The sequence below is a fragment of the Cetorhinus maximus genome, chromosome 18 (assembly GCF_964194155.1).
Source record: "Cetorhinus maximus chromosome 18, sCetMax3.hap1.1, whole genome shotgun sequence".
In the NCBI taxonomy this organism is placed as follows: domain Eukaryota; kingdom Metazoa; phylum Chordata; class Chondrichthyes; order Lamniformes; family Cetorhinidae; genus Cetorhinus; species Cetorhinus maximus.
Window position 1 is genome coordinate 45,309,376 of NC_135896.1, and position 26,854 is coordinate 45,336,229.

Below are 26,854 nucleotides of genomic sequence, written 5' to 3' on the forward strand. Positions count from 1 at the left end.
GCTTCACCTGCTGCACCCCTTCTCCAACAGTATGAAACCCGTCATATTTCTACGTCTTTTCAGCTCTGAAGAAGTCAAATGGACTCGAAATGTTAACTCTGTTACTCTCTCCACAGATGCTGCCTGAGTTCTTCCAGCATTTTCTATTTTTATTTCAGATTTCCAACATATTTTGCAGCATTTTGCTTTTATTCCACCGTATCATCCTGCTTCAAATGGAGCAGCAGAGCACACAATACAAACTGTTAAATGCACTCTTGATATGAAAGTGCTGGATACAAATTGGAAGAAATGTCAGCTGTCATTGACTCACAAACAGGCAATTTTTTGGTTTATTGCAATGCACCTCAAACTACTACCAGCAGAATGCCAGCTGAGTTGTTTCTTAGAAAACAGCCTGGAACGAGTTTTTCATTCTGAAGCCACATTTAGCAATCGTTAGAAGACAAACAATCCAGGCTGCAAGGGAGTTATGAAAGGGGTAGAGTCAAAGGGGTAGAGTGCGAGCAAGAAGTTTGAACTTGAACCAGAATGTTAAGGTGAAAGAACATCATCATAAGTGGTGACCAGGAAGGGTCATGAAAATAAGTGGTCCTTGCACACATTTGGTCACAAGATGTTTGGTAGTGGAAAGGTTAGGTTTGTACATATAGGCCATGTTTTATCTTCAGAGGCTCATGAAGAGGAAGGAAGTTGGAAGAATCAAATGAGTCTGATGAATTGGATAGTTGGGATACGAGAATACTAATAGTTACTCCAATACAAGTTATGCCTGAATCCATTTCAGAACTGTCTCAGTCAGACATGTCTGATGAAGTGGACATTTCTATTTAAGGCCAAGAGCAAATCAGTTTTTTTTTGGCGAAAACGTCTCAGACTTAGGCCTAGTATGGTCAAGCTCATTCCCCAAGTTCTTAAGGTTTGGGTCAAGAAAGGAGGTATCCTTTTAGGAATAGGAAACCAATGGTTATGTTAGATCTTTAAATAAAAGAAAAACAAGAAATGTATATAAATTACATGGAATTTGAACATTTGTGTACTTTTATTAAGGGGGGAGGAGTGTAATAGTACTCTCTTGTGGCCATTTGTAAAAGAGTCAAACCGGATTAAACTAGTTTAGTTCGATAGTTGACTTCCACATAGTATTTTGTTTTTAACACTGAAGGTTTTGTCCTGTAAAGATACTACATAATCTACAATTGCCTGATATGCTCCTGTATCTGTACTATTCACTTCAGCTACTCTCTGTGGTAGCAAGTTCCACCTTCTCACCAGTCTTTGAGCAAAGATGGTTCTTCCGGAGGGGAAAGAAGGATCAGAGTTTGGAAAAGATCGGGGATAGTTAGCTTCGTACAAAGTGCAAGATGTAGACTGATGTCCGCAATATGTCTATAAAGTTTTGTTGAAACAATCCCAGCTCCGCTGCCAAGGAAGACCCACCTCTGTGACGTCAATGGGAAGCAAAATGTCCAATCGCAGTTAAATACGGATGTCGTCATCCCGTCGTGTGCGTGCGGCGGGACGCAGCTTGGATGACGCGTTGACATCATCCCCTTGCGAGCGTGCGGCGGGACGCTGCTTGGATGACGCCTTGACATCATCCCTTTGCGAGCATGCGACGGGTCGCGCCTGTTCGTGACGCGGTGACGTGTCCGGTCATTGTTGGCGAGTAACGTGGTGGATGATAAAATGTTTCGGAGGAAACTGTCGGCTCTCGAGTATCATAATAGCGGTGTGTTTGACTGTAAAGGTACGGAACAGAACGGAGCTGGCAGTGGTTCGCAGGGCCCGCAATGTCTGGGCTACTCGCTCTGTCCAACCCACGCCTCAGAGTCTGCGGATGGAGAGAGGGGCCCGGCCTAGTGTACGAACATCCACCCCAGCAGTGCTCTCTGCAGTTTACACTAAGCTTTAACATAATTAAAGACATCATAGTATTTATACATTTCAGCACATCTTATGAGTAATGGGCAAAGTATATCATATAAACCATTGAATTGCAGTCACTCTTGCTATCTTGTCGACAAATGGCGCAGCCATTTTATGCACAGCAAGCTCCCACAGGCAGCGGTGAAATGATTGAGCAAATGATTAATTTGATTTTGGCGGTTGAAGAGGAAAGTGGTACGAGAGAGCTCCCCTTCCCGTCTTTTAAACAGTACCGCATTTTGTTTCAAGTCTACCCAATCTGTATCCCTAATTTATAAGAAAACAAAATTGAATTAAATGTTATTTGTGCAGGATAAATACTCCTCCATAATACTTTATTTATACTGAAAGTGAATAGTGAAGCTCTTCAGAGAGAGATAAAAGTGCACAACCTAGACAGAAAATGTTTCCCCCCCCCCCCACAGTAACTAAAGTTTAAAATGGATTTGTGATATTGAATTATAGTCTGTTGTGGAAGTACTTATATTGTTAGATGAAGTGTTGAGAAATGTATTGATACTGTTTTAGGAATTGAAGGTATTTAGACTGCATATGCAGTGACAGGCTGGTGTAACCAGGTGGGTCTTAAAATGGAGCATGCTATGTAAAATGTAAAGTTGCAATCAATAACAGTAGTTTGTTATGCGTTAGGGCTTTGTTGAAAGTTGATAGAAATAGCTACTTGAGGAAAGATGTGAAATCAGGCTTGAAATGAGAAGGGAACATGAAATATCATGGCCCCAGTGTCCTATTAAAAATGAATGCAGCCTGAATGTTTTAACCCTTATTTCCTATCCCAGTTATAAGATTTTACTTAATTCTAATTAAGTTTCTAATTTTTAATGAATATTACATTTTTGTTTTGCAAAGTTGAAAATCTAATTGTATCATTTTGCACTTGCCAATAAAAAAAATCCTCAGGAAATGTGAGGTAAGTTTAAGCTTTCAATTGAATTTTTCAGTTCATTGAAGGACTAAGTGTGGTTGACTCTTCAAATTGGCAGTGATGTTCCAATAATCAGTGAAGTGTGTGTGTCATTGGATTATGAAATCTGAAAAATATTGTCAGGTGTACAAGCTGAGAGTACTGACTCTTAAGTTGCTGCTCCACTTGTGCCAGCAGTTCTAAACTATTTTCAACAACACAGATGATTTTTTTCCCTTAATTAATCTATGCAAAAGATGACCAGGAATTTTTTCCTGATGCAGATTTGACATTTAAAAAGTTACTTATTTACATAACACTTAAACATATCTTTATAATATTTCAGTGTACAAGCAAAATCAATGAATTGTTTCTGAAGTGACAAAATCCTGCAACCAGTTAATGAGACCAGTGACTAATCCATTTTCATTGGTATTGATTGAGGGAGGAATGTGGGACAGGGCACTGGGAGAACTCACTGCTGCCTTTTGTCTGAGGCCATGAGAACTTTCATGCCTGCTGGAATAGGTGGATAAAGCCTCATTTTAAATGATTCTTTTGAAAGATGGCACCTTTACTAATGTAACATTTCCTCAGTCATCTGTGTTCAATTCCCAGAAAATGGACCTCTCCCAATATGACTTTCACAAATTAGCAAAAATTGCCCTCCAGTGATCTTGGACCATATGAATGAAAATGTTGAGTGGGGAAAAACAATGAATTAAAAGGCTGTTTGTGAAAATAAATCCATTAATTCTGCACTATTGCTCTGTTTTGGAGGTAGAATCAAATTGCCATTTTCCAAAAAACCCTTTTATGTAAAAAAAATTGTAGGAATGCTGAGGAAAAGTGCAGTAATTTCTTTCCGACATGGAGTTAATCAACAAAGTCAACTAGCTTACGTTTGAGGAGGGAGGAATATGATAAAGCATCAATCAATCTTTAAAACTGGGGAGAAGACGATTATTAAAAGCTGAGGTCTTTCTAAAGGAAGCTTTAATATTTAGTGTCCTATTTTGGAAGTATTGTATAAGGTGAACACGAGCCTTAAATCTAAATATAAATCATATAGTGAATCATAGAAGTTTACTCGAGAAGTTGCTTGTAGTTTAGCACTGGATTTTACCTGTGTTGACTCTTGATGTTGAAGCTGGTAGATCGATTTGCAGATCGATTTAGACAAGTAAAACAGCTGTAAATTATAAATTCTGGAAATAAGTCTCCCTTGAAGTGGATGGTATAGTGCTAATATTTTTAGCACATTTAATATTCTTAAGCTTGGAGTTTGTCAATGTATTTTTTTTTAACTAATCTGTGTCTGAAGCAATTACTTTTTATATTCTAGATGAGGTGGAATTTAGAAATTTAATTGTGTGGCTTGAAGATCAGAAGGTAAGACATTATAAGATCGAAGAGAGAGGCAACCTTAGAAATGTGCACAGTAATGAATGGCCAAAGCACTTTGAAAAGGTGAGCATTATTTTGAATAAAATAATGTATGTTTTGGTGTTATTTGAATGTATGTCAAATCTGCATGTTTTAGTCTGATATATTTGTAAATTGTTTTACCAATAAATTATCATATTTTCCATTTCCTGGATGTGAACTTTTTAAATTGCAAACAATGGTGATGTAGAAACAACAGTACCGAAGTGATGAAAATCGTTTTGGTGGGGAAGAGAAATGATGCAGATCAGTATGCATTGACAGTCACAATAATATAGCTGATCTTTATTGGGATTGGCTTGCATTTTTCTTTTCTATCACGTCTTTGCCTGTTGTCAGTTCTGCAGCTGGTTGCCAATTTTCAACGTTTGACTTGAGTTTTGATAGAAATAGCAGCTGACACATGAAGTGATGAACTTGCATAATATTTTCATATAATTCCACTGAATATTTTACTATATATATCCCATGGATATTTCAGGCTTCAGTAGAAGGAGGAGCTATCTTGCTTGAAGTTAATCATAGAAATTACAGCACAGAAGGAGACAATTTGATGCATAATGATGGTGGTGGTACTTGATTTTCCATTATCTACTCTAATCCCACTTCTTTTGCCCTTTTCTGCATATGCTTTTATATTTTTTAACACTTCTCAAGTTCCCTTTTAAGCCTCGTAGCAGCTGCCTCTATCACCACTTTGTGGCAGCTTATTCCCTAATCTAATAACCCTGTGGGAAAAAATAAAATAATTCTTTCTTCTCCCTTTGTTCTCTTAGTAAACCTGGATCTTTGCCCCCTTATTTGTGATGAATCTCCCTCTTTCTGAATTTTGAAAGTCACTATCTGATTCTCTGTCCATTCAGATTTTTTTTTAGCCCTTTTTTTCCTAATTCCTCATTCATTGGCTCAGCCTTAGCTCAGTGGCAGAACTTTTGCCTCATCCGAAGGTCTGATGTCCAAATTCTCTTCCTGATACTTGGGACGCATTATCTAGGCAGATGCTTCAGTGCAGCACTGGGGGATGCTGCACTTTTGGAGGTGACATTTTTAGGATGAGATGGTGAACCGAGGCACTGTCTGCCCTCTCAGGTGGATACCAAATTTCCTTGGTGGTATTCAGAGAAGAGCAGAGATTTCTGGCATCCTGGTCAATTTTTATTCCTCACCTGAAACTACTGAAAGCTGATTAGCTTGTCATTTAGCTCATTTCTGTCTGTGGGACCTTGATCTGTGCAAATTGGCTATTGCATTTCCTTATATTACAGCAATCATTATACTTCAAGAGTGCTTAATTGGCTGCAACGCACTTTAGACATGCAGAACTCAAGCAAGTTCTTTCCTGGCATAATTATAGTAGCATGCCAACTGCTCTGGAGCCCCTAAAGCTATGTCGAACTGGAGGATTTATTTAATATTAGACTGTGGGGAATTCCTGGCAATAATGTACAGACTGACAATGCAGATGACATTTACGTTCTTAATTGCACCCTGTTGTATCACAGAGTTTCATTAAGCGCTTTTCATGTCTGTAAAAAGCAATGCTAGCAGATTTGCTGTTGCCAAGAAGCTACATTGATGGAAGGAAGGGTTATTTATAATTCACCACGTCCAAAGCCACCGATACTATCCCTCTCCCTGGCCACTGTCTGAGGCTGAACCAGACTGTTCGCAACTTTAGAATTTCTATTTGACTCTGAGATGAGCTTTTGATCGTGCATATGTTTCATCCCAAAGACAGCCTAATCCCACCTCCACAATGTCGCCGATCACTGCCCTGCCTCAGGTCATCAGTGCCTTTGTTCCCTCTAGATTTGACTGTCCCAGTGCTCTCCATCTTCCTAACTTCTACCCTTCATAAACTTGAACTCATCCAAAACTCTGCTGCTTAAATCCTAACTCGCACCGAGTCCAGTTCAACCATTATCCCTGTGCTCGCTGACCTACATTGGCTTTCAATCCAGCAACATCTTGATTTTAAAATTTTCATACTTGTTTTCAAATCTCTCCGTGGCCTCGCCCCTTCCCTATCTCTGTAACCATCACTAGCTCCATAACCTCCGAGATATCTGTGCTTTTCGTATTCTGACCTCTTATGCACCTTCAGTTTTAATCGCTCCACCACTTGGTAGCCGTGTTCTCAGTGTCTAGGCTCTAATGTCTGGAATTTCCTCCCTAAACCCCTCTACCCCTTTAAGACAATTCTTAAAACCCACCTCTTTGACCAAGCTTTAGATCATGTCGGAATATCTCCTTATGGAACTGGATGTCACATTTATCCTGTGAACTGCCGTAGGATCTTTAACTACTTTAAAGGTGTTATCTAAATGGATGTTGTCGTAGTAATTTCTCAGGGAATCTGCGGACTTGAGCCTAAAATAAGTATGGCACAAATCTACAATGTTATTGTGCTTCTAACAACTCCATAATATTTTAAAATACGGATGAAAATAGGAGACCCCAAGACTTAGCACCTGACAGTTTATAATTGGAATTACATGCATACAAATTGACATAAATAACTCTGAAAATGGACATATTTTGTACGTTCACTACTCTTTATTCGTATGAAGTCTTAATATTATAATAAACATTTAACAATGACTTGAAATGTATGTTTATGATTTTTTTGTTTACCAGTAAACTTTCCTACTGCTAACGTGTTCACAGCCCAATGTATTTAATGATCCAAGATTCCCTATCATCTATTATAGCCATCAACACTGTCTATTCAACACTTATATGAAAACCTTAATTTAAATATTATGCGAATCCATGTAAATGATTAATTTTGCAAACTTAAAATTCTACTGTATTTGATTCATTTACTTTCAGTATCTGGCAGATGTAAACTGCCCATTCAAGGCTCAGGAAAGACAGGAAAATGTTGACTGGCTTCTGGGCTTGGCTGTGAGACTTGAATACTCGGATAATGGTATGATTCTTTAAATGGCTCGATGTTGCTGACCATTTTATAATTGCCATTCTGGAACTTCCTATCCTTTCAACTTTTTAAAGCAACCTTTTTTTTGTTTACATCATAATTTTCCTTTTGAATTTTACAATGTTAGTTTATAAATTGGTAATTCAGCTTTCATTAGATGTAGACCACAATATAACATTGGGGCAGGATAAAGCTATAGTGCATGTGAATGTTTCTGTTACAGTCCCTTGATTATTTGAACTTAAGCGTCCAACTGAACTTCAGCCTCTAAGCATTCATTATTTTCAATATATTTGAGTGCTGGTTGTGGTTAGTCTTCTATAGTCTACTTTTAAAATGGAATCTTTAAATATTGAAATTAGACTGTTAAAGAGGGAGCAATACTGTTGAATAGAGGTGAGTATCCAAAGTACTCCCCCTCTCTCTCTTACCCTCCTTCAGCCTATGATTTTATCTCTCTTTGTCCCTCAGGAGACATTACAAATTTCAGCTTATAACTGTGTTAGTTACGTGAGTCAGCTGTGCTGCTGTGTACAGCAGGTCCTTTGGTACCTTTTCTGTGTGTACCAAATGGTGAATAACTACTGTTTTCCTCTACCTACACAATGTAGGACCAATATTAATCAAGTTCTTGATGCAAGAAGTATTGATTACTTGGAATGTTTACCAAATAGGCTGTTGGAGGCAAAAAATCTTAAAACTCTTTCAAAAGTAAGACACATGACATGATGGGGAACTTTTATGTTGGAATTGGGGGTTTGCATTTATGTGATGGTTACATTAAATATATAAAGGAATTAATTTGCATGATATTAAATTTCTGTTGTGAAATTTAAAAATGTAGAATGAAATGGATTAACAGTAAAGAAAGGCAGTTAGCACCTCTTGTATGTTAATGTTAATTAAATGTGACCAATTGCCTTTTCCATATGTCAACTTTCCATTCCTATGATGCATATCTAAAAAAAATTTTAATATCTAGAACCATCAACGTTAATTCAGAACAAGAGGGTATAGGTTATGCCATGGTAATAGAACAGAATTGTGTGGCTGTGGAATTCACTTCTGCTGTTAATGGTTGAGGTAGAAACTAAGTCAGCGTTTAAGATTAAATTGGATAGGTGGATGAAGCAAAAGGAGATAATGACATGCAGATCAGGGTGGGCAAATAAGGTATTTGCTTGCAAGCAGGGAGAGAAGGGCACCTGGTTTGTCTTGCGTGTGACTGTAGTCCTACACTATGTAGTTGATTGTAAATGCCCTCAGATGCAAATGCAACCCCTAGCAGAGCAGCTAGGAGGTCAGCAATGTGCTGTGCAATACACACCTCCTGAGAAAGTTTGAAACTGCTGTCTCCTGCCAGTAAGCTTGTTTTTAACTATGAATGTTTGTTTTCCCTCACAGTGGATAAATACAAGAATTGTACAGCAGAAAGTGTAAGAAATGATGCTACTAAAGGTACCGATCCACTTATTAATCTGGATGGTAAGTAACAGCCATGCTCAGCCATAGTTTACTGCAAGACGAAGACACATAATTGAAGCAGATGGTTGGGTTGTCCAGATTGACCAGAAAGTTGCAGGGAAGCAGTATGTTTCTATTGAAAGGCCCAGGGCACTCTTCAAATACTGCAGTAGCCTGTTAACATCTGGAGGCTATAATCATTGACACCTACATTTGTTTTCAGATATATTATAGAAAAAGTTAGGAATGTACCACGCAGCGAATCATGGATGTGAACTTCATTATTCTCTTAGAATCGTAGTCATAGAGTCATTAACGCACTGAATGAGGCCATTCTGCCCATTGAGTCTTCGTCAGCAAGAGTGCAAGTAGCAGAGAATGGTTCCAATCCATTGAACTCTGTGAGCTTTGGGCCCAGCAAGCTTTCGCTATGCCACTCTGCTACAGAAGATTGGAGAATATGGGCACTGATCCCACTACCTCTCTCTTGCTAAGCGACACTCTACCATCTGAGCTAATTCCCCAGTCTCTCTTACAATGCCTCTCTGGGTTGCTGGTGCATGTCCTTCTATTCATTTTTATACTTTGATTAAAAATGCTAATGTTAGATTTTTGTGTCTGACAGAAAGTGGTTTCTCCCAATTTGGCATCAATTTTAGTTTTTTTAAGCTCTGCTAGCAAGCCAATTTTAAAGTTAGAATTATGCTGCGATCTTTTCATTAATGCAAAATAGCTTTAGGTGCTTACTAATACAGAAGTGATTATAAACTCAGGAATTAGAGCCCAGTCCAACACCTTCAGCCAAGTGCGACTCCTACCACTTCGTGGCACAATGATTTTGTATCAGCTGATGATTAACTCTATTTGGTGCACTGTTGTATTATGAGAGCCTTTAGGCAGTCAGTGATCCTTCTGAAAACTTTTAAAACTTTGTATGGAACCCTCAACACCGAGCAGATACTTCCCGTTTTCTATAATCAAAAATTAGTTGCCTGCGTGCATTGCCTTGTAGGTGTCCAAGCACACTATAGTCCAAACTTGGTGCAATATGAGACAAATTGCAACTGACATTATAACTTCAATTTGCCAGCTACATAGCACTCTAGATAGCAGTCTGAGACTGATAGCTTTAGTATAACTACATCCTAATCCTCACTCTTTCCCAGGTCTGTTCTAGATTTCTGATTTCCCAATAGTTCTGTTCAGATGTGGTGTCCAACTGCGTGTTTAATTAGTTTTTTTTATGTTGTAACTCTGCACAATTCTGTACAAGTTCCAGGAATGGATAAAAATGTGCATTTTCTCATATAATATAGTCCTTTATCAGATGGCTTTTGATTGTTCTTGGTTAGCTTAATTTACATATAATATGAAAATATAAAACTTCAGATGAATAGAGGTAGGGGAGAAAATTTTTGAATTTCAAAAATAAGACATATTTAGATTTTATTAAACTTGAAGGCCATGTGCCATTTGAGTTTGGCAAAAATTTGAACGTAGTAATTATTATGATGCAGAAATATCAGGAAATAATGGTGTCAGTGACATGCTATTAGGCACACCATGCCATAATTTGCTTGGTCTTTTGTATTATGCCACAGGGACCCTTGCCAAAAGAGTTGAACAGCTCATTATCAAAGCTCCACCTCCTGTGAAATCTAGAACACCACTGTGATAGCATGGCCCGTAGACCATTACAGACTGACTTTGGAGGGCTTAGAGCCAATAAAGTATTTAATAGCTCTCAACATGTATGAGGCTAACATCTTTATTGGCTTATTCTAGAAACGTCAAAATGTCAACTAAGTAATAAAATAAATGTTTTGACAGCCAGGCATGCATTGATTTTCCCCCTGACTGATATTTTTATCTCATTTATTGAGCTACATATATATTTGATGTTTACTGTTTCAATGTAAATTCATAAATCAAATTAATCCCAGCCTGGACACACTGCCTCTACAAACCGTGACCCATCATCACTTTATCGGATTGGAACTACTGCTCCTAAATGTGTTCCTGTTGAATAACCTGTTGTTCCATTTTTATAGAGCCCGGTAGCTCAGATATGTATCAGCTATATGCTATACTGCAACATATTCTAACCATTTTTCCATATGGTGTGTGTAATTGCCACTGGAGGATCAGGGAGCATAACAATTTCGTTTGTGGCATTCGCCAATATTGCCACTGCCTTGAATTCCTAGCTGTTGTTATTTCCGGATTCTCAGAGAAACAGACCTGTAGAGGGTGCTGTTTACAGCCACTGGTGCTGCATTGCATTTACCATATCTTTTAGCCATAATTCCTTAAACTGTTGAGTCAAAGTAAATTGTTGTTTTTTTTGGAGACTTTTAATTTAAACTATTATCCCAAATTTACAATTTTTGTTGAAATAAATTTGCTTGCAGTTTATATTTTTTCAGTTCCATAACGTATGTTTTTTTGCCATAGTTAACAACCCTGACTTTAAGGCTGGTGTGATGGCATTGGCCAACCTTTTGCAAATCCAGCGCCACGATGACTATCTGGTAATGTTGAAGGTAAGCATAATCGCTTCATTAGTGTTCTTTAAATGTGTCTCAACAACTTGTGTAAAATAGTTCTTTGTACTGCATCTATGAAAGAAATATTTTAGTGAGTAATGTATTGATGCATTTCCTAGAATAGGTACTTCATAAAGTAAATAAGCTTACATCTCATTACATAAATAAAAGGTAAAAAACTGCAAATGGTGTAACTGAAACTAGAACACAAAGTGCTGACAATATGCAACAGGTCAGTCAAGACCTGTAAAGAGAATGCAGGTTAATTTTTGGGGTTTAGAGCCTTTCTTAGAGCTGAAAGTTGAGTAAGGGGAGAATTAATTGGCTTTTCAATCAATCAGAGAGAGAAAATGAGTGGATTGAATGCAAGCTACTTTTCAGAAAACCGTGATATCAAAGCTCATCCCTGAAACAATGGTAAGATGTTAAAACAAAAAGAGAAATGCAAATAGCTGAGAGTGTATAAAAGACATAGAAGAGAGTCACTACAAAAAATGGAGAAGAGGTGGTGGGGAACCCTGTAGATGCAGAAATTCTGAAGTATTAATCGAAAAGACTAGAAACATAGTTGGCCTGCTAGCTCCAAAAAACAAACAAAATAGCAAAATATGGCAGGTGCATTACTGCTGCCGGAACTTTGTTCTAAGGAATGATCTATACCCAGAATGTCAACCTCACCCCACTTCTTCCTCTCTCCCATAGCCAGTAGATCCAGCCCACATCACCAGAACTTCCTGCTGTAGCAAAATGGGGATAGTATTTAATGTCTAAAATCAGTGGTCAAACCAGAGGTCACTTAATTTTACATGGGTAGCATTTCATCATATTGGTACTAGAGCTACCTTTACCATGACAGTTTGCATTGATGCTAATAACCTGATGCGGCACAGCCCTACGTTACACTCAGCCGGAGTGTGAAGAGAATAACCAGTCCTTGGAAGTTACTCCAGTGTCACTGATTTAGTGCAAACAGAGCACTGCAGGAGGAAGAGAGTAGTTTATCTAGGCACGACTTCACTGTGAAGGCTCCAATTGAATTCAAAATTAATATTAGTTTAGTTTGAGATTGCACTAGATATTAATTCATGACTTTTATATAAGCAGTGCACTGCAATGGAATAGTAGATCACAGGAAACACACTGTCTTAGTGATGCTCTCAGGAAAAGTGTAGCAAAAGCACTTTTTAAAAAATCTCCTTGAAACAAAATCTCTCTCTTGGAGTGTTGAATTCCAGCTGAATACATTTAATGCCTTGACAGTAAATGTTGACTGCTGTCCTGTGAATACTTGGCGGGGGGGGGGGCCTTCAGAGGTCAGTATGAACTGGCCTTATCCATTGTCCTCATTGCAATCCAGTAATCCCTCCTAGAAATGTCAATCAGGTTGTACAGCTGGCTGCTCCATTCTTCTCCACCCTTAATTTTATACTTTCATGGGATGGGAATGTCACAGTCTAGGTCAGCATTTGTTGTCGACCCCTAAATGCCTTTAGAGTAGGTGGTGGTGAGCAGCCTTCTTGGACCATCTGGTGTAGATACACCCGCACTGCTGTTAGGAAGGGAGTTCCACGATTTTGACCTATTGATAATGAAAGAATGGTGATATAGTTCCAAGTCAGGATAATGTGTGGCTTGGAGGGGAACTTGCAGGTGGTGATGTTCCTATGTGTCTGCTGCCCTTGTCTTTCTAGGTGTAGAGGGTTTTAAAGGTGCTGTCAAAGGAGGAATGGTGATTGCTGAAGTGCATCTTGTAGAGGGCACACACTGCTGCCACTGCGCGCCAGTGGTAGATGGGGTGCTGCTCAGTCAGCTGCTTTGTCCTGGATGGTATCGAGCTTCTTGAGTGTTGTCGGAGCCGCACTCAGCGAGCCAAGTGGAGGATATTCCATTACACTCCTGACTTGTGCCTTGTAGATGGTGGACAGGCTTTGGGGAGTCAGAAAGTGAGTTACTTGGTGCTGGATTCCTAGCCTCTGACCTGCTCTTGTCGCCACAGTATTTATGTGGCTGGCCCAGTTAAGTTTCTGGTCAATGGTAACCCCCCCCGGGATTTTTTTGTTAGGGGGTTCAGCGATGGTAATGCCGTTGAATGTCAAGCGTAGATTTTCTCTTGTTGGAAATGATCATTGCCTGGCACTTGTGTGGCACGAATATTACTTGCCACTTATAAGCTCAAGCCTGAACTGTATATGGACATGGATTGCTTCAGTTTCTGAGAAGTTGTGAATAGGACTGAACAGTGTACAAGCATCAACAAACATCCTACTTCTGACCTTAAGATGGAGGGAAGGTCACTGAGGAAGCAGTTGAAGATGGTTGGGGCCCAGGACACTATCCTGAGGAACTCATGCAGCGATGTCCTGGGACTGAGATGATTGACCTTCAACAACCACAACCATCTTTCTCTGTGCTAGACTCCAAGCAGCAGAGATTTTTCCTCTTGATTCCCATTGGCTTCAATTAGGCTGCTTGATACCACACAGTCAAATGCCACCCTTTGTGTCAGTCAGTCACTTTCACCTCACCTCTAGAGTTCAGCTCTTTTGTCCATGTTTCCACCAAAGCTGTAATGAGGTCAGGAGCTGAATGTCCCTGGCGGAATCCAAACTGAGCATCAATGAGCAGGTTATTGCTATGTAAATGCCGCTAGATAGCACAGTCATTACACCTCCCGATATTTTGCTGATGATCGAGGGTAGACTGATGGGGCAATAATTGTCTGTATTAAATTTATCCTGCTTTTGTGGGTGTACATGTCTATGAGAGAGCCCCTCGTGTAGCCCTTCTCCTACTTGGAACTGGCTAGAAAGGTCACAATGATTTTCTTCAGTCTCCTATGCTTCTTTGTTCTCGGTTACTCACCCTAACACAGCCAACACATTTCCAGAAATGGCTTCTCTTCGCATTCCTACATTATGATTATCTTCTGAATGCCCCCTTTCCTCTACTTCAGATACGTTACCTCTGTACTTACGGTCAGTTTCCATTTGTAGACTACTTACTTTCAGTGCTCCCACTATCCCTCAATTCTGCCTTTATCTTGTCGCTGCTGGTGCATTCGTTGCAACAGCAACTTGTACTACTCTAGGTTAATCAGGGAATAAAAGTGGCCTTGTCGGTGACTCCCTCATCCCATGAATGATATTGTACGATATGGTATAATGTCTTTAAAGTAGTAAAATGTCCCAAGGCACTTCATAGGAGCATTATTAATCAAAATCTGACACTGACACATGAGGGATCAGGGCAGATGGCCTAAAGCTTTATAAAATAGGTTGGTTTTTGAGGAGTGTTTTAAAGGAGAAAAGAGAGGCAGAGAGATTTAGAGGGGGAGTTCCAGAGCTTCGGGCAGGGCCTTGCCGCCTGAAGACGTAGCTCCTTTTGGTGAAGGGATTAAAATCAGGGATACGCAAGATGCTAGAATTGGAGTAGCGCAGAGATTTCGGAGGGGTGAAGGGCTGGAAAAGTTTACAGAGATAGGGAGGGACCAGGTCATGAAGGGACTTGACAGCAAGTGTAAAAATTTTAAAATTGGGGTACTGGTTAACGGGAGCCAATGTAGGTCAGCAAGCACAGGGATAATGGGTGAATGAGATTTGACCAAGTTAGGTCATGGGAAGAAGAGTTTTGAATTACCTTAAATTTACACAGTGGAATATAGGCCTAGAATGTGTTGGATCAAAGGCATGGACGAGAGTTTCAACAGCAGATTGGCTGAGGTGGAAATAGGCATTCTTAATGATGGTGCAGATATGTGGTTGGACATTCATCTCTGGGTCAAAATGCTGAGATTGTGAACAATCTGGTTCAGCCTCAGACAGTTGTCCGGAAGAGGTATGGAGTCGGCGGTTCGGAAACAGAATTTTGTGGTGGGAACTGAAGGCAATAACTTCACTTTTCCCAATATTTAGTTGAAGGAAATTTCTGCTCGTCCAGTGATGGGTGATCGGATAAGCAGTGTAATAATTTAGAGACAGCGAAGGGTTTGAAAGGGATAGTGGTGGTGAGGTAGCGAACATGTGAAAACGGATGCCTTTTTTTGAGCGATGTTGTCAAGGAATTGTATGTAGAGGAGAAATAGGAGCGGGCCAAGGATGGACCCTTGGAGGACACAAGCATTACAGGTGATTCTCAGGCTACAGCTGAATAGAGAAAAATGGAACAAAGCTAATGCAACCCAGCCCAGCTGGATGATGGTAGAGAGGTGTTGGAGGAGGATGGTCAATCATGTCAACGGTTGCAAACAGGGTGAGGAGAGGTATTTTACCATTTCCACAATGAGAGGGGATGTCATTTGTAGCTTTGAGCCATTTTAGTACTGTGGCAGGCATGGAATCTCGATGAGATTCATTCAAGTATGGAATTCTGGGAAAAAATGGGCACAAGTATGAGAGGTGGCAACATGTTCATGAACTTGGGAGAGGAATGGGAAATTGGAGATAGGTGTCATGAAAGTATAATCATTTTTTTTTTGGTTTATTATAAAGTAGGTTTATGGGGATAAGTACAGTTAGGCCTGTCTGTGTGTGATTTAATTACATTTGAAGTCAAGTAGACTAGGCTTTGATTCATCAAAAGAAGCTAGGTGCTTGGTGTGCTAATGAGTTAACATGGATACTGGCTTAGCATAAAAGCTGTTGAAGAGTCATACGGACTCGAAACATTAACTGTGTCCCTCTCCGCAGATGCTGTCAGACTTGCTGAGTTTTTCCAGGTATTTTTATTTTTGTGCTGGCCTAGCATGTAAGGTGTGAAGGGAAATTGCATTTTTAGATAGGTGAAAGGGATTTTAGTTTATTTACAATTAACCAGACAAGCAAGGCTAAGGAATGTGTTTATTTTTCCCAAGGGTTACTGACAATATATAGTGACAACGTGAAAGTTTTAATGTTATGAGGGAGATACAGTTTCAAAGACATATGAAGCAATAACGTTTACATATTAAAAAGTGAGAAACATATATTAAGGAGAATGAGGCTGTGTCAGGGGAAGGCATTGTGAGATCTAACAGAAGTGTGTGAAATAGCTTTAGTGAAACCTCCAGTATTTGTGTATAAGCCTGCTGTCTACAGCAACTGAAGCTGGAGGAGAAAGCCATTTGGAATTCCACTGTCCAGGGTATTGTGTTAAATTACTGGATCTGTTTAAAATCTAAAATCTGTTTTTGGACTGTTGCCTTAAAGGGGGTGTAACTGGGAGTAAGGTTAATTAAGGATTTTAGGAGTTATTATAGTAGTAATTTGTAGCTCTGTGTATGTGCTTGAAATCTTCTCTTTTGTTAATAAGTATTTTAATTTAGTTTTAAAAAAATCTCTAAAAGTCTTGGTTGACTTATTACTTCTGAATTCAGTGCACAGATCTTGAAATAAATACAAATTGCAAAACCGTTGTGATAGCACGATCAAGTTCCCCTCGTGGATTTGAACCTCCTAGCACACATCATCTGCTGCGTCATAGGGCAGTGGTCTCCAGGGTCGAGGGGTTCAAGGCTTGATTTTTGAGGACTGGTTTGATGATGCTAGATTTGAAGGAGATGTTGCAGCCTCTGAAGAAAAAGAACAGTTAACTGATATCAGCTAACATGGGAGGCTGAGTGGTCACCAGTTTAGTGGGAATTGGGTCAAGGGAGTAGCAGGTGAGTCTCATAGATAAGGTATCCTTGGAGAGGGTGCAAGGGAGATAGAGAGAAATGCAAGTTCAGGGCTGGGTCAGTGGGAATACTTAGAGAAAGTTTGGCTCAGTGGGCTGAGGGAGGGGAGAGAAGCAGCAGCTGATCAGATGGCTTCAGTCTTTGTGACAAAGAAGTCCATGAGCTCTCCCACATCAGTGAGGCTGGAGGAGACAGGGAAGAGGAATTTAGGAACTAGTGAAAAGAACATAGGTGTTAATTTTGCATTCCGGATGATCCTGAAATAGTGAACAGATCTGAGGGTGAATGGCTAAACCAGTTGTCTGCCGCATCTGTCCCAATCTGTGTCTCCATGAATTAGGGGAGTGAAGGTGAGGGCCTATGAAGGAGAGCGGTCAGGATAAGTGGGAGTAACTATGTTAGATGACAAAGTCAAGGCTGTGAATATGGGTAAGAAAGTTTAAGTGGAGGGAGGGATTAAGGAATGTTAGGGGGGCAGTAAACTCGGGAGAGAGAGCATGGTGAATTGAGACGAAGGTTGAAATCACCAAGATGCGAAGTCACTTAGTGCAGAGGCTGAGGGAAGAAAGCAGTGAAGATTTTTACTGAGTATTTTTAATGTAGGTCGTCTGCTTGTGTTCTGTAAAAAGCCACTGATTTGGGTTTTCTGAGTCAACCTCAAAGTTAACTGTTGGTGGCAGTGCAACATCGTGTATCGCTGGCTGTAATCAATCACCTTGGATGGCCCTTTCAATTGTGTGTCTCATTCTTCCTTGCTGTCCTGCCCCCTGTTGCAACTGGTACTGCTGCCTGCCTGCCCCATTCAACTTTGTGGATTTGGGTCAATGCTCACTCCTCCCATTGCTGCTGCAGCTGCCCTATTAGTGAATGGGAAGAAGAGTGAATTAATTGAAGTACTGAAGATCAATATAGCATGATTTTAACAACTTTGTGCTCCCATCAAGAGCCAGCACTGCTGGGATAATAAATTGGAAGTTCTGGTGCATTCTGCAGTTTTCGAACTACCAACTGAAATAGTTCATGTGCCAAATGTACATGTACCCATATTTTGAAGCAAGCATTTTTTGCAGTACATTTTCTAGTGAAAAAGAAAGTATTTTCTCCAGCAGCTGCTACTGGATCTGTAAGATGTCTGTTTTCCCTAAGATTTCTTCTTATTTAGAACATTTTCATTGTTTTATTTAGCCAGCTGTTGAATCTATATTTTTACTACTGATAAAAATGTCTCAAGTCATTATACACTCTTTAAAAAAAACCAGATGTGAGCACTGAAATGCACAAGTATTTTTTAGAACTGTAAGCAATGGGACTATCTGCTTTGTTCCCAGCAGAGTTGTAAATAAACCATTTTGTGAAATTGATTCCATATGTTAGCCATGATATCTGTAAATTCTTGGTGAACTGTATGAATTGTCTTATAATATCGATACCATTGGCTATATTAAAATGCTTCTCTCAGTTGATAAGAAATTATATTTTGAGATACCTGTAGCTGAACTAGGGCCAATGAAGTCTGTATTCTCAATTTCAGATTTGTTTTTTTAGCACCTTCACTTATCTTTCAAATTTTGATTTTAGGCTATTCGCATTTTGGTACAAGAGCGATTAAGCCCGGAGGCCATTGCAAAAGCAAACCGATCAAAAGAGGTAAACAATGCTTTCAAAAGTTGTTCAGAATGAAAATGACCAGTATGCTTCTCTGTTTTAAGCTTCGATTTATATCTTTGGTACAGTTAAATCAGATGTACAATTCTCCTGAATCTTTTGTTACTCAGCTTTGGCTAGATTTAAACTCGAGAAGCAAGATTGAGGATTTTTTAAAAAGGCCAAAAAGAAAGGAAATTACTCACCGCAGAAAGATCAAACCAGAAAAGGAAAGTTTTAAACAATAGAAGTGACTGAACACTAGCCTGTTGTAGCAGTTGAAAATCATGATATATTGTGTCAGACACATGGTTAACTTTCAGTGATGAGAGAGGAGTACAACAACAATGGGTTTACAGCTTTCAAGAAGGATACGCTACACAGGAAAGGAAGTAGGATATGATGTATTTGCCTGGAATACCCAAGACATAAAGGACATAGATTCTTTGGTACAGAATAAACTTGCTTCAAAGCTTGTCTGGCTTTGAAGTATGCAGTACAAAAGGAGCAAAGTAACTGTAGGTTTTCTATAGACCACCTGGCCAAAATGAATGAGGAGAGAAAGAAGTTGTGTGCAAAAAAAAAAGGCTCTGTATAATGGGGCCTTTAATAAAGTGGGAAATGCCTTGTTGGTAGCAAATGTGGTCAGATCAGGTTTCTGTGAATGGCACATCCATTGGACAGTGGACCCTATTATGTTTAACAGGTGGCAATCTCACCAAGTTGTCCGCTTAAGGTGAAGTAAGAACACAGCAGAACCAACAAAAGTTTTGTGAAGAATCCATCTCTCTCTTGATAGAGGAAGTACTTTTGCTGCATCTTAGCACTCATTTTTGCAGATTCATCTACCTTGTAGCCCCATGTTGACTTATTGTGCCAGCTCTGTTCCATTTGATTCTTATCTATCAAACAAAGCAAACTATCTATGAAATGAAATGCATTTTTAGTTCCTTAACTTCGCTGTGAAAATGTATTATTGAAGTTGTCATGCAGCCTTTCTTCCCAGCGGCCAGTTGCAACATTGTGTTAGTGTATGTGACAGTTATTAATACTTTCAAACTAGAATCTTGTAACTCAGATAGTTGAGGGTAGGTGCATACACAAGCTTCTATTAGATCCCATTTAGAATACTGGGCACCACATCCCAGGTAGGGTGTAATTGGCCTTCAATACCATTCATTGAAATGGAAAATTTCAAAACTGAGATTAATTAAGTTTTGTTCAGCAAGTGTATCAACAGTTTTGGATCCAAGGTGAGTAGATGGAGTTAGAATACAACTTAGCTATGATCTAATTGAATGGCGGTACAAACTCAGGGAGCTGAATGGCACCTCTTGTTCCTCGCCCCAGTGAACAAATGCAGTCTACTGCCTTCAGATCCATTTCTGAGACAAGTACACCATGCAACTCCCTCTCCACACTTTCTCAGAGATATTTCTTTCAAGGCAGCACTTGGTAATACTGCAGCTGAAGAGGGCACACTTCCTTATGAAGGCTGTTAAGAAACCCATATCCTGCTATTTAATGGCATATTCTGTATGGCTTGTGCACTATAATTGATAAATCACTGATGATGATCAAATCTGGCATCTGATTACTGGTTCTTCACCTCAGAGTTTACTTTCTGCCTGGGGCTGATTAAAAACATTGATATTTGTGCCGAGAGGAGAAAGAGCAGGGAACTGTGATTCAGCGGAGAGACCAGTCACTGGTAATAGAGTGGTTTGGGCCCTACCAGACTGACTGTCCCTAAAAGATACTTCAAGTTTCTCATGGAAAAAGCAGGATGCTGATTGAACAGCGCTTAAATTCCGCTCAGCACTGATACCATATACCCAATCGATGGCAAAAACTGCGCATGTACAAAGACACCAAGGATGTCTTCAAGTCGATGTCAGGAGATACAGTATTCTCAAATCCTCCCAGTTCATACTGTTCATCTCCAGCCCAGTTAAGGTAGTGCTCATCTTCCAATCTCCTAGTTCATGTAAGCATCCTTCCTCCCTACATTCTCTATAATGCTGACACTCGTTTTCCTCTTCCATCCAAAAAGCATACTTCCAGCTTCTCCCATCTCTTCCCCCAAAGCACCACTTTAGCCTTCTCTCTCATGCCCCTCCCCAAAAGCCTCTTTGTTCCCTATCACGTTTATTATCATCAGTCTCCCGTTTTAGTCATTCATTCCCCTTGATCCGATCTGAGTCTAGTGGCTATTGAAGTGGAACAGGTCCTATCTGTTTTCTATGCCATTCCCATTGTTCTTAAGTTCCTAACCACTGTATAGAGAAACCACATGCTAGCCATTAGTACTGGGATCTGTACAGGGAGCAGGCAGAGAGACCTATCCTGATGTAATAGCCACTTGACATGAGAGGAATAGGTGAGGAACAAAGCAGTAGCACTGGGATCTGTACAGGGAGCAGGCAGAGTGACCTATCCTGATGCAATAGCCACTTGACACGAGAGGAACAGGTGAGGAACAAAGCAGTCATGGCTGTGCTGACTTTTGTCAACAAATGCGTACCAGATCCTCCAAAAATTCATTGTCAGCATGAAGCACTGCCAGTTGGCATGTTTCCATGTATTCTTCTGCCCTGTGGATTAATCTGGGCTCTCACATTGATTATCCTCAAAATTTAACTTTCATGTTCATGAACCAGCTCTGCACTGAACATTAACTTGCCACTTCAAGTTAAAATTACTGCATTATGCTAGTATTTAAATAACCTTTATTTTTTACTTTTATAATGAATTAACTGATGCTGTGCTGAAGATTTATTTCTAAGAAAGGATTGTAAAAGTGTGGGGCTCTAGCTCTGTGCAGCCAACTATAAGATACAACTTCTATTCAAATGGAAGTGAAACAAGGAAGCAATTCAGTTCTACTGCAATGTCCGTGGTTCAGATGTGAAATTTATTTGGGTACTTCTGTTAGCATCTTTTTCTCCTTGCAGATCTTCCCTTACTTATTATACAAAACCATCTAACGTTTAGTTTGGAAGAGTATTGCTCCTTGTTCCGAAAGCTAGAAGTCAAACTCTTTATATGCTTTGTTAATACTATTTTTGCTAATATACTCTTCCATTTTATTTTTCAGGGCTTAACTGTATCTCTAGAAAAGCATTTACTTGGCTTTGATACTGGAGGTAAGCGGAATGACATTGAATTGCAAATCTTAGAATCACTGGTATGCTGTAACTTGTATGTATAAAGTCATAGTTATAACGGCACAGACGGAGACCATGCAGCTCATCACACTCATGCCAGCTCTTTGTAGAACTATTCTGCCAGTCCCATTCCCCTGCTCTATCCTTATAGCCTGCAAGCTTATTTCCCTCATGCGCCCATCCAATTTTCTTTTGAAATCATTGTCTCTTCTTCCACCCTCGTAGACAGCGAGCTCCAGGCCATTACTACTCACTGTATTAAAAAATGCTCTACCTTACATCCCCTATGTATCTCTTGTCTAAAACCTTAAATCTGTGTCCCCTAGTCTGTGAACCATCAGCTAATGGGACAACTTTTCTTTAACTACCTTATCTAAACTTGTCATAATCTTGTACACCTTGATCAAATTTCCCTGCAGCCTCCTTTGCTGCAAGGAGAACAATGCCACAGCATCTCCAGCCTAACCTTCTGCCCAAAATCCCTCATCCTGGAAGCATACTGGTAAATTTCCTCTGCACCCTCCCAAGGACTTTCACATCTTTCCTAAAGTGTGGTGATCAGAACTGGATGGAATACTCTAGTTGTGGCATAACCAGAGCTTTACAAAGGTTGAGCGTAATTTCCCTGCTTTTGTACACAATACCTCTATTTATGAAGCCCATGATCCTATATCTTTGGTAAGTGCTCTCTCAATATGCCCTGCCACCTTCAAAGATTTATGCATAAGAACCCCCCAGGCCCTCTGACCCTGCACTCTTTTTATAACTGTGCCATTAAGCTTGTATTGCACCTCCCTATCCTTTTTGCCAAAATGCATCAGCTCATGGTTTTTTGTATCAAATTCCATCTGCTACCTGTCTGCCCATTTTGCTAGCTCATCTATGTCCTGTTGCAGTCAATTGTTATCATCTGCACTGTTTGTCACACCTCCAAGTTTGGTGTCATCAACAAATTTGAACATTTTTATTCTGCATTCCAATATCCAAGTCATTCATATGTATCAAAATAGCAATGGTTCTCACATTGGCCCTTGGGGAACACCACTGTCTACCATCCTCTATGCTGAAAAATAACCATTTACCACAACTCTTTTCTGCCCTTAGGCTAGGCTTTTTTTAATCCCAGCTGGCCTCGTATTCCACAAGCCTCAATGTTATTAACCAGCCTTTTATTTGGTACTTCGCCAAATGTTTTCACAAAATCCATATAAACAATATCCACTGCATTCCCCTCACCAACCTTCTGTTACTTAAAGCTGTAGAAAGAGGGCAGGAAAAGACCAGTTATTTCATCAAGCTTGCCCCATCCTGACATGGTATAAGCTCCACCCATGACCTTATTAAATTTTGCCAATCATGTAAGATCCTGGGGAAGTAAGAATCCAGAGGGATTAAAAGCCTCCAGTTTAAGAAAGGACCTCGGAAATTCCTGTTTGATCCCTGCAATCAATCAGCAGGTTCCTGGAGACTGCAGTGACTGGTATCATTGCCCCATTTATCCACCTACCTTCTGTGCTTTGCACACGTGCAAATTGGTCCATATCTCTCTCGAACACTTGGTGAATCAGCAGTCACTGTGCATACTGGCAACTTATTCTGGAAATTGACAACTTTATAAAAAGAAGCACTTCCTAGCATTAATCCTAACTCTTCTGCTTTCATGACTTGTGCTCATTACCCCTTGTCCTCCTTATCCTATCTAGCACAAATAACTATTCCATGTGGATAGAGCTAATCTCTTTATTATTGTAAGTACATCAGTCATATCAAAGACCTCAAAGCCTGTACTTTTCCAAAGTTAAAAGTCCCAGCTGCATAAGCTGTCCAGATAACTAATGGCCTTTTACCAAGGATCAGTTGAGCAGTCCTCCTTTGAATCTTTCCAGAGCCTCAATATCTGCCACCATGTGAGAGAACCAAAACTGGACACAGTATTCCAGATACAATCAGACCAAGGTCCTGTATGAGGAAAGGATGGTACTTCCAGTTTTATATTGAATTTTTCTAACTATCATCCTGATGCCCTATTTGCTTTTGCATGAGCTTTTTTGGCATTGGCACAGACCTATGGTGACTCTTGAGCTGTAATCCCCAGGTCCATCTGCTCAGCATCATTGAGCACTTAACCTTGAATAATGCTCAGTGTGATGCATTTGACCATCCCTCAAATACATCACACTGAACTTCTCTTAAAAGACACCTATCAGTATTGGGCCCATTGCATTTCGACCTGTTTGTAATTTTTTTTTCATCCAGACTCCTTGTATTTGCTCATGTCAGGCAACTGGGTGTGAATTTCTGTATTGAACTGCAAGAACCAAGCTATGTAATGATCAGATTCTTCTCACTTACAACATTACACATTCTAATTTTTTTTTTCATAATTAGTTCAGTATGATTAGTTCAGTTCTCCACTACTAGGTTTAGTTATTCAGAGTTAAATTCAATGACGAAGTAGGCACTGCTAAATAATCAATTGTTAAGGGACATTGATGGAGCTGCATTTTAAAGGTGGCAGAAGGCATTTTGGTTTTTGAAAATGTACACTGGGGGGAAGTTTTTTAAACTCAATTTATCTAAACGAATTACTTGAATTGTCCTAACCTTTCAGCATGACCTTGTGTATAATTACACATACCCTGTTGCCTTAATTTATACTGTAACCCATTATGGCATTGAAATTATTGTGATTATTTACTTTCCAAACAGTGTTTCCAAGTCAAATGGGTGTTGCATAATTTGAGTATATATACATCAACATTTTAAAGAGATATTTAACTTATCTTTCGATTTTGTCAAATTGGGATCCTATATTATTATGGGATTTCTTCAATATTGTAGTTTGTAATCTCTGGTTTCTACTGTCAATGTACTAATCCTTCAAGTGATTAAATAATATGAAGTTATGTATCTATTCAGTTTATCCCGTCCACACTGGTATTTAATTTTTGTGGGAGCAGTAATCCTAATCCCAGATGTCTACCTTACTCTCATTTCTTTAGTTTCCCACTCTTTCAATCACCTATCTAACCAATTAAAATTCAGCATGGTTTCAATCATCTAACTATATTAATGCATTCACAGCCTCACAATCTGTTGTACTTTGGAAAAAAGTTTCTCCTCTTTCCTAATTTTAAAAAAAATTAATCTTGTATCAGAGTGATAGCCTAAATGTCTTCAATGAGCTTGCTTCTTGTCTTGGTACAGATGAAAGATGTGAAATTCAGATACATTTAAAGTGATTTTCATATTATAGTCAAGGTATTAACTATTTAACTTTATTAATGCCTTCAGGTAGCTACAGATCACAAGCTTACAATGATTTAGCACTGAATTAATCTGCTCCCAATTTACATGGTACCTTCACAGGAATACAGGCATTGTACAAATTCCAACTGGGGCAGGTTTGTTTTGTGCTAGGAGAAATTTACACTGCAGGATTAGTCAGTTGGTCTTGCTATGCATGATCAGCTGATCCTATTATGTAGCAGTTGGATCTGTTCCAACTATGTTCAAATTGGCTTTCTAAATTGCTTGATTCCATTGCTAGCTGTTACTTTGAATTTTTCCAGAAATAACCAGTATTTCATTGGCTTTAACAGATGCCACCTTGAATGAGGCTGCAAGAGTCCTGCGGCTGCTCCATATAGAGGAACTACGAGACCTTCAGACCAAGATTAATGAAGCTATTGTAGCTGTTCAGTCAATAATAGCTGATCCCAAAACCGATCACAGGCTGGGAAAGGTTGGAAGATGATCAAAAGATGGAAATAGTTGGCAATTTGCACTGTGTCATTTTTATTTTGAAACTGTAGACTTAAGTTGTTGAAAAAAGGAAGCTAACTTTTGAGCCTAGGTGATTAAGTAAACTGACAGTGGTAAACAATTCACTAAAATGGAATAAATGCTTAAAGAACATGAAAAATTGCAAGATGTGTTTTTTGAGTTTATTAAATTGGAATGAAGTTACAACAGTGTGGTTACAAGAATATTGTCTAGTTACACACATTCCAAGTGATGTATATGCTTTTCAATAAAACATTGAAAAAGTACAAAATTAAACTGTTCAGGTTGTGTTAAAATTATAGTTTACGTCTTGCAAGAAAAAAAACTTGCATGGAACAACACTAAAATGTATGCTGTAAAATGAAACAAATACAAAAATGTTTGAGTGTGTTCCTTTATTAAATGTTTATTGATACATAAAACCATGAGAACTTGTGCTGATCAAAGTATTTCTTAACTTTTTTCAGTGAATAGTATAACTAGAAAAGCTGAATAATTTATATTATTTTCTATGATAACCAGTAGAGAATCCCACATTGAACCAGTTGGAAGTGGGTTTATAGTGCTGTCCCCACCTGGAGAAGCAGTTTAGAAACAAAAACAGGATTATTTTTAAAAAGTGTAGCTTAGTGTTGGAAGGCATGATAGAATAGCAAAATTTGAACTGTGGATGAATTAATCAAATAATTGAAGGGTTCAAATTAATTTTCCTTCAACCTGTCTGCCAGTTTTTGTTCACACTAAAGTGACATATTATCCTAGTGAAATATTTGCATGTCTTCTCATTTTTTGTCATCTTTTGCAATGCTTCAAGAATATTAGTTAGAGTTAGACTGGGAGTAAACATTTTGTGTAACTAATATAAATCAATAGTGCATATCACTCAGATTTTGCACACACAATGTCTACTGTGAAGCTACTTTAACAATTTTAAAACATAACTAAGGTATTTAAGAGCTACTGAGACAATATATTTTCCTCCTCAACATTTATTACCACAAAATCTTGGCTCAATATAACACTGAGGCTATCACCACTCACCGATATTAAAGAGTAAATGGGAGAGCAACTCCCAGTATCTGCACATACACAGTAAAGTATAGAAATCAGGATGTTCCTATCTGATTTGCCCTGCTCCTCTACAAGCTTTGCAACACCGGCATCTCGCTGAGAGATTGTAATGAAACATGTGAAAGGTGTGAAGTTGTGGTGCTTACCCAATAGGCACGCCTAAAAATTTGTGTGAATTTAATATTCTAACTTGCACTTCCTGGTTTAGGTATTGCACACCTCAGAGAGGATTCCTCAATGCAGTTGAAGAGGCAGGCTGTTGCTTGTCCCACTCTCACTTAGATC

General features: G+C 39.2%; 1 protein-coding gene across 1 annotated transcript; it reads left to right on the forward strand.

Annotated features, from left to right (window-relative positions):
• The first annotated feature begins 1,137 nt into the window (after positions 1–1,137).
• Positions 1,138–25,920, forward strand: rtraf (RNA transcription, translation and transport factor). Its single transcript, XM_078562596.1, has 8 exons — positions 1,138–1,750; positions 4,200–4,324; positions 7,133–7,232; positions 8,646–8,726; positions 11,160–11,248; positions 18,480–18,548; positions 21,643–21,691; positions 25,315–25,920. The coding sequence occupies exons 1-8, from the start codon at positions 1,690–1,692 to the stop codon at positions 25,467–25,469; spliced, it is 729 nt and encodes a 242-aa protein (XP_078418722.1). The 5' UTR covers positions 1,138–1,689; the 3' UTR covers positions 25,470–25,920.
• The last annotated feature ends 934 nt before the right edge of the window (positions 25,921–26,854 follow it).

What these genes read in the sequence shown, in the direction of transcription:
- rtraf (XM_078562596.1), top strand. Translation starts at nt 1,690, where the DNA reads ATGTTTCGGAGGAAACTGTCGGCTCTCGAGTATCATAATAGCGGTGTG. An exon ending in CGGTGTGTTTGACTGTAAAG is followed by an intron (nt 1,751 to 4,199) that starts GTACGGAACAGA and finishes TTTATATTCTAG; the next exon opens with ATGAGGTGGAATTTAGAAAT. An exon ending in ACTATCTGGTAATGTTGAAG is followed by an intron (nt 11,249 to 18,479) that starts GTAAGCATAATC and finishes TTTTGATTTTAG; the next exon opens with GCTATTCGCATTTTGGTACA.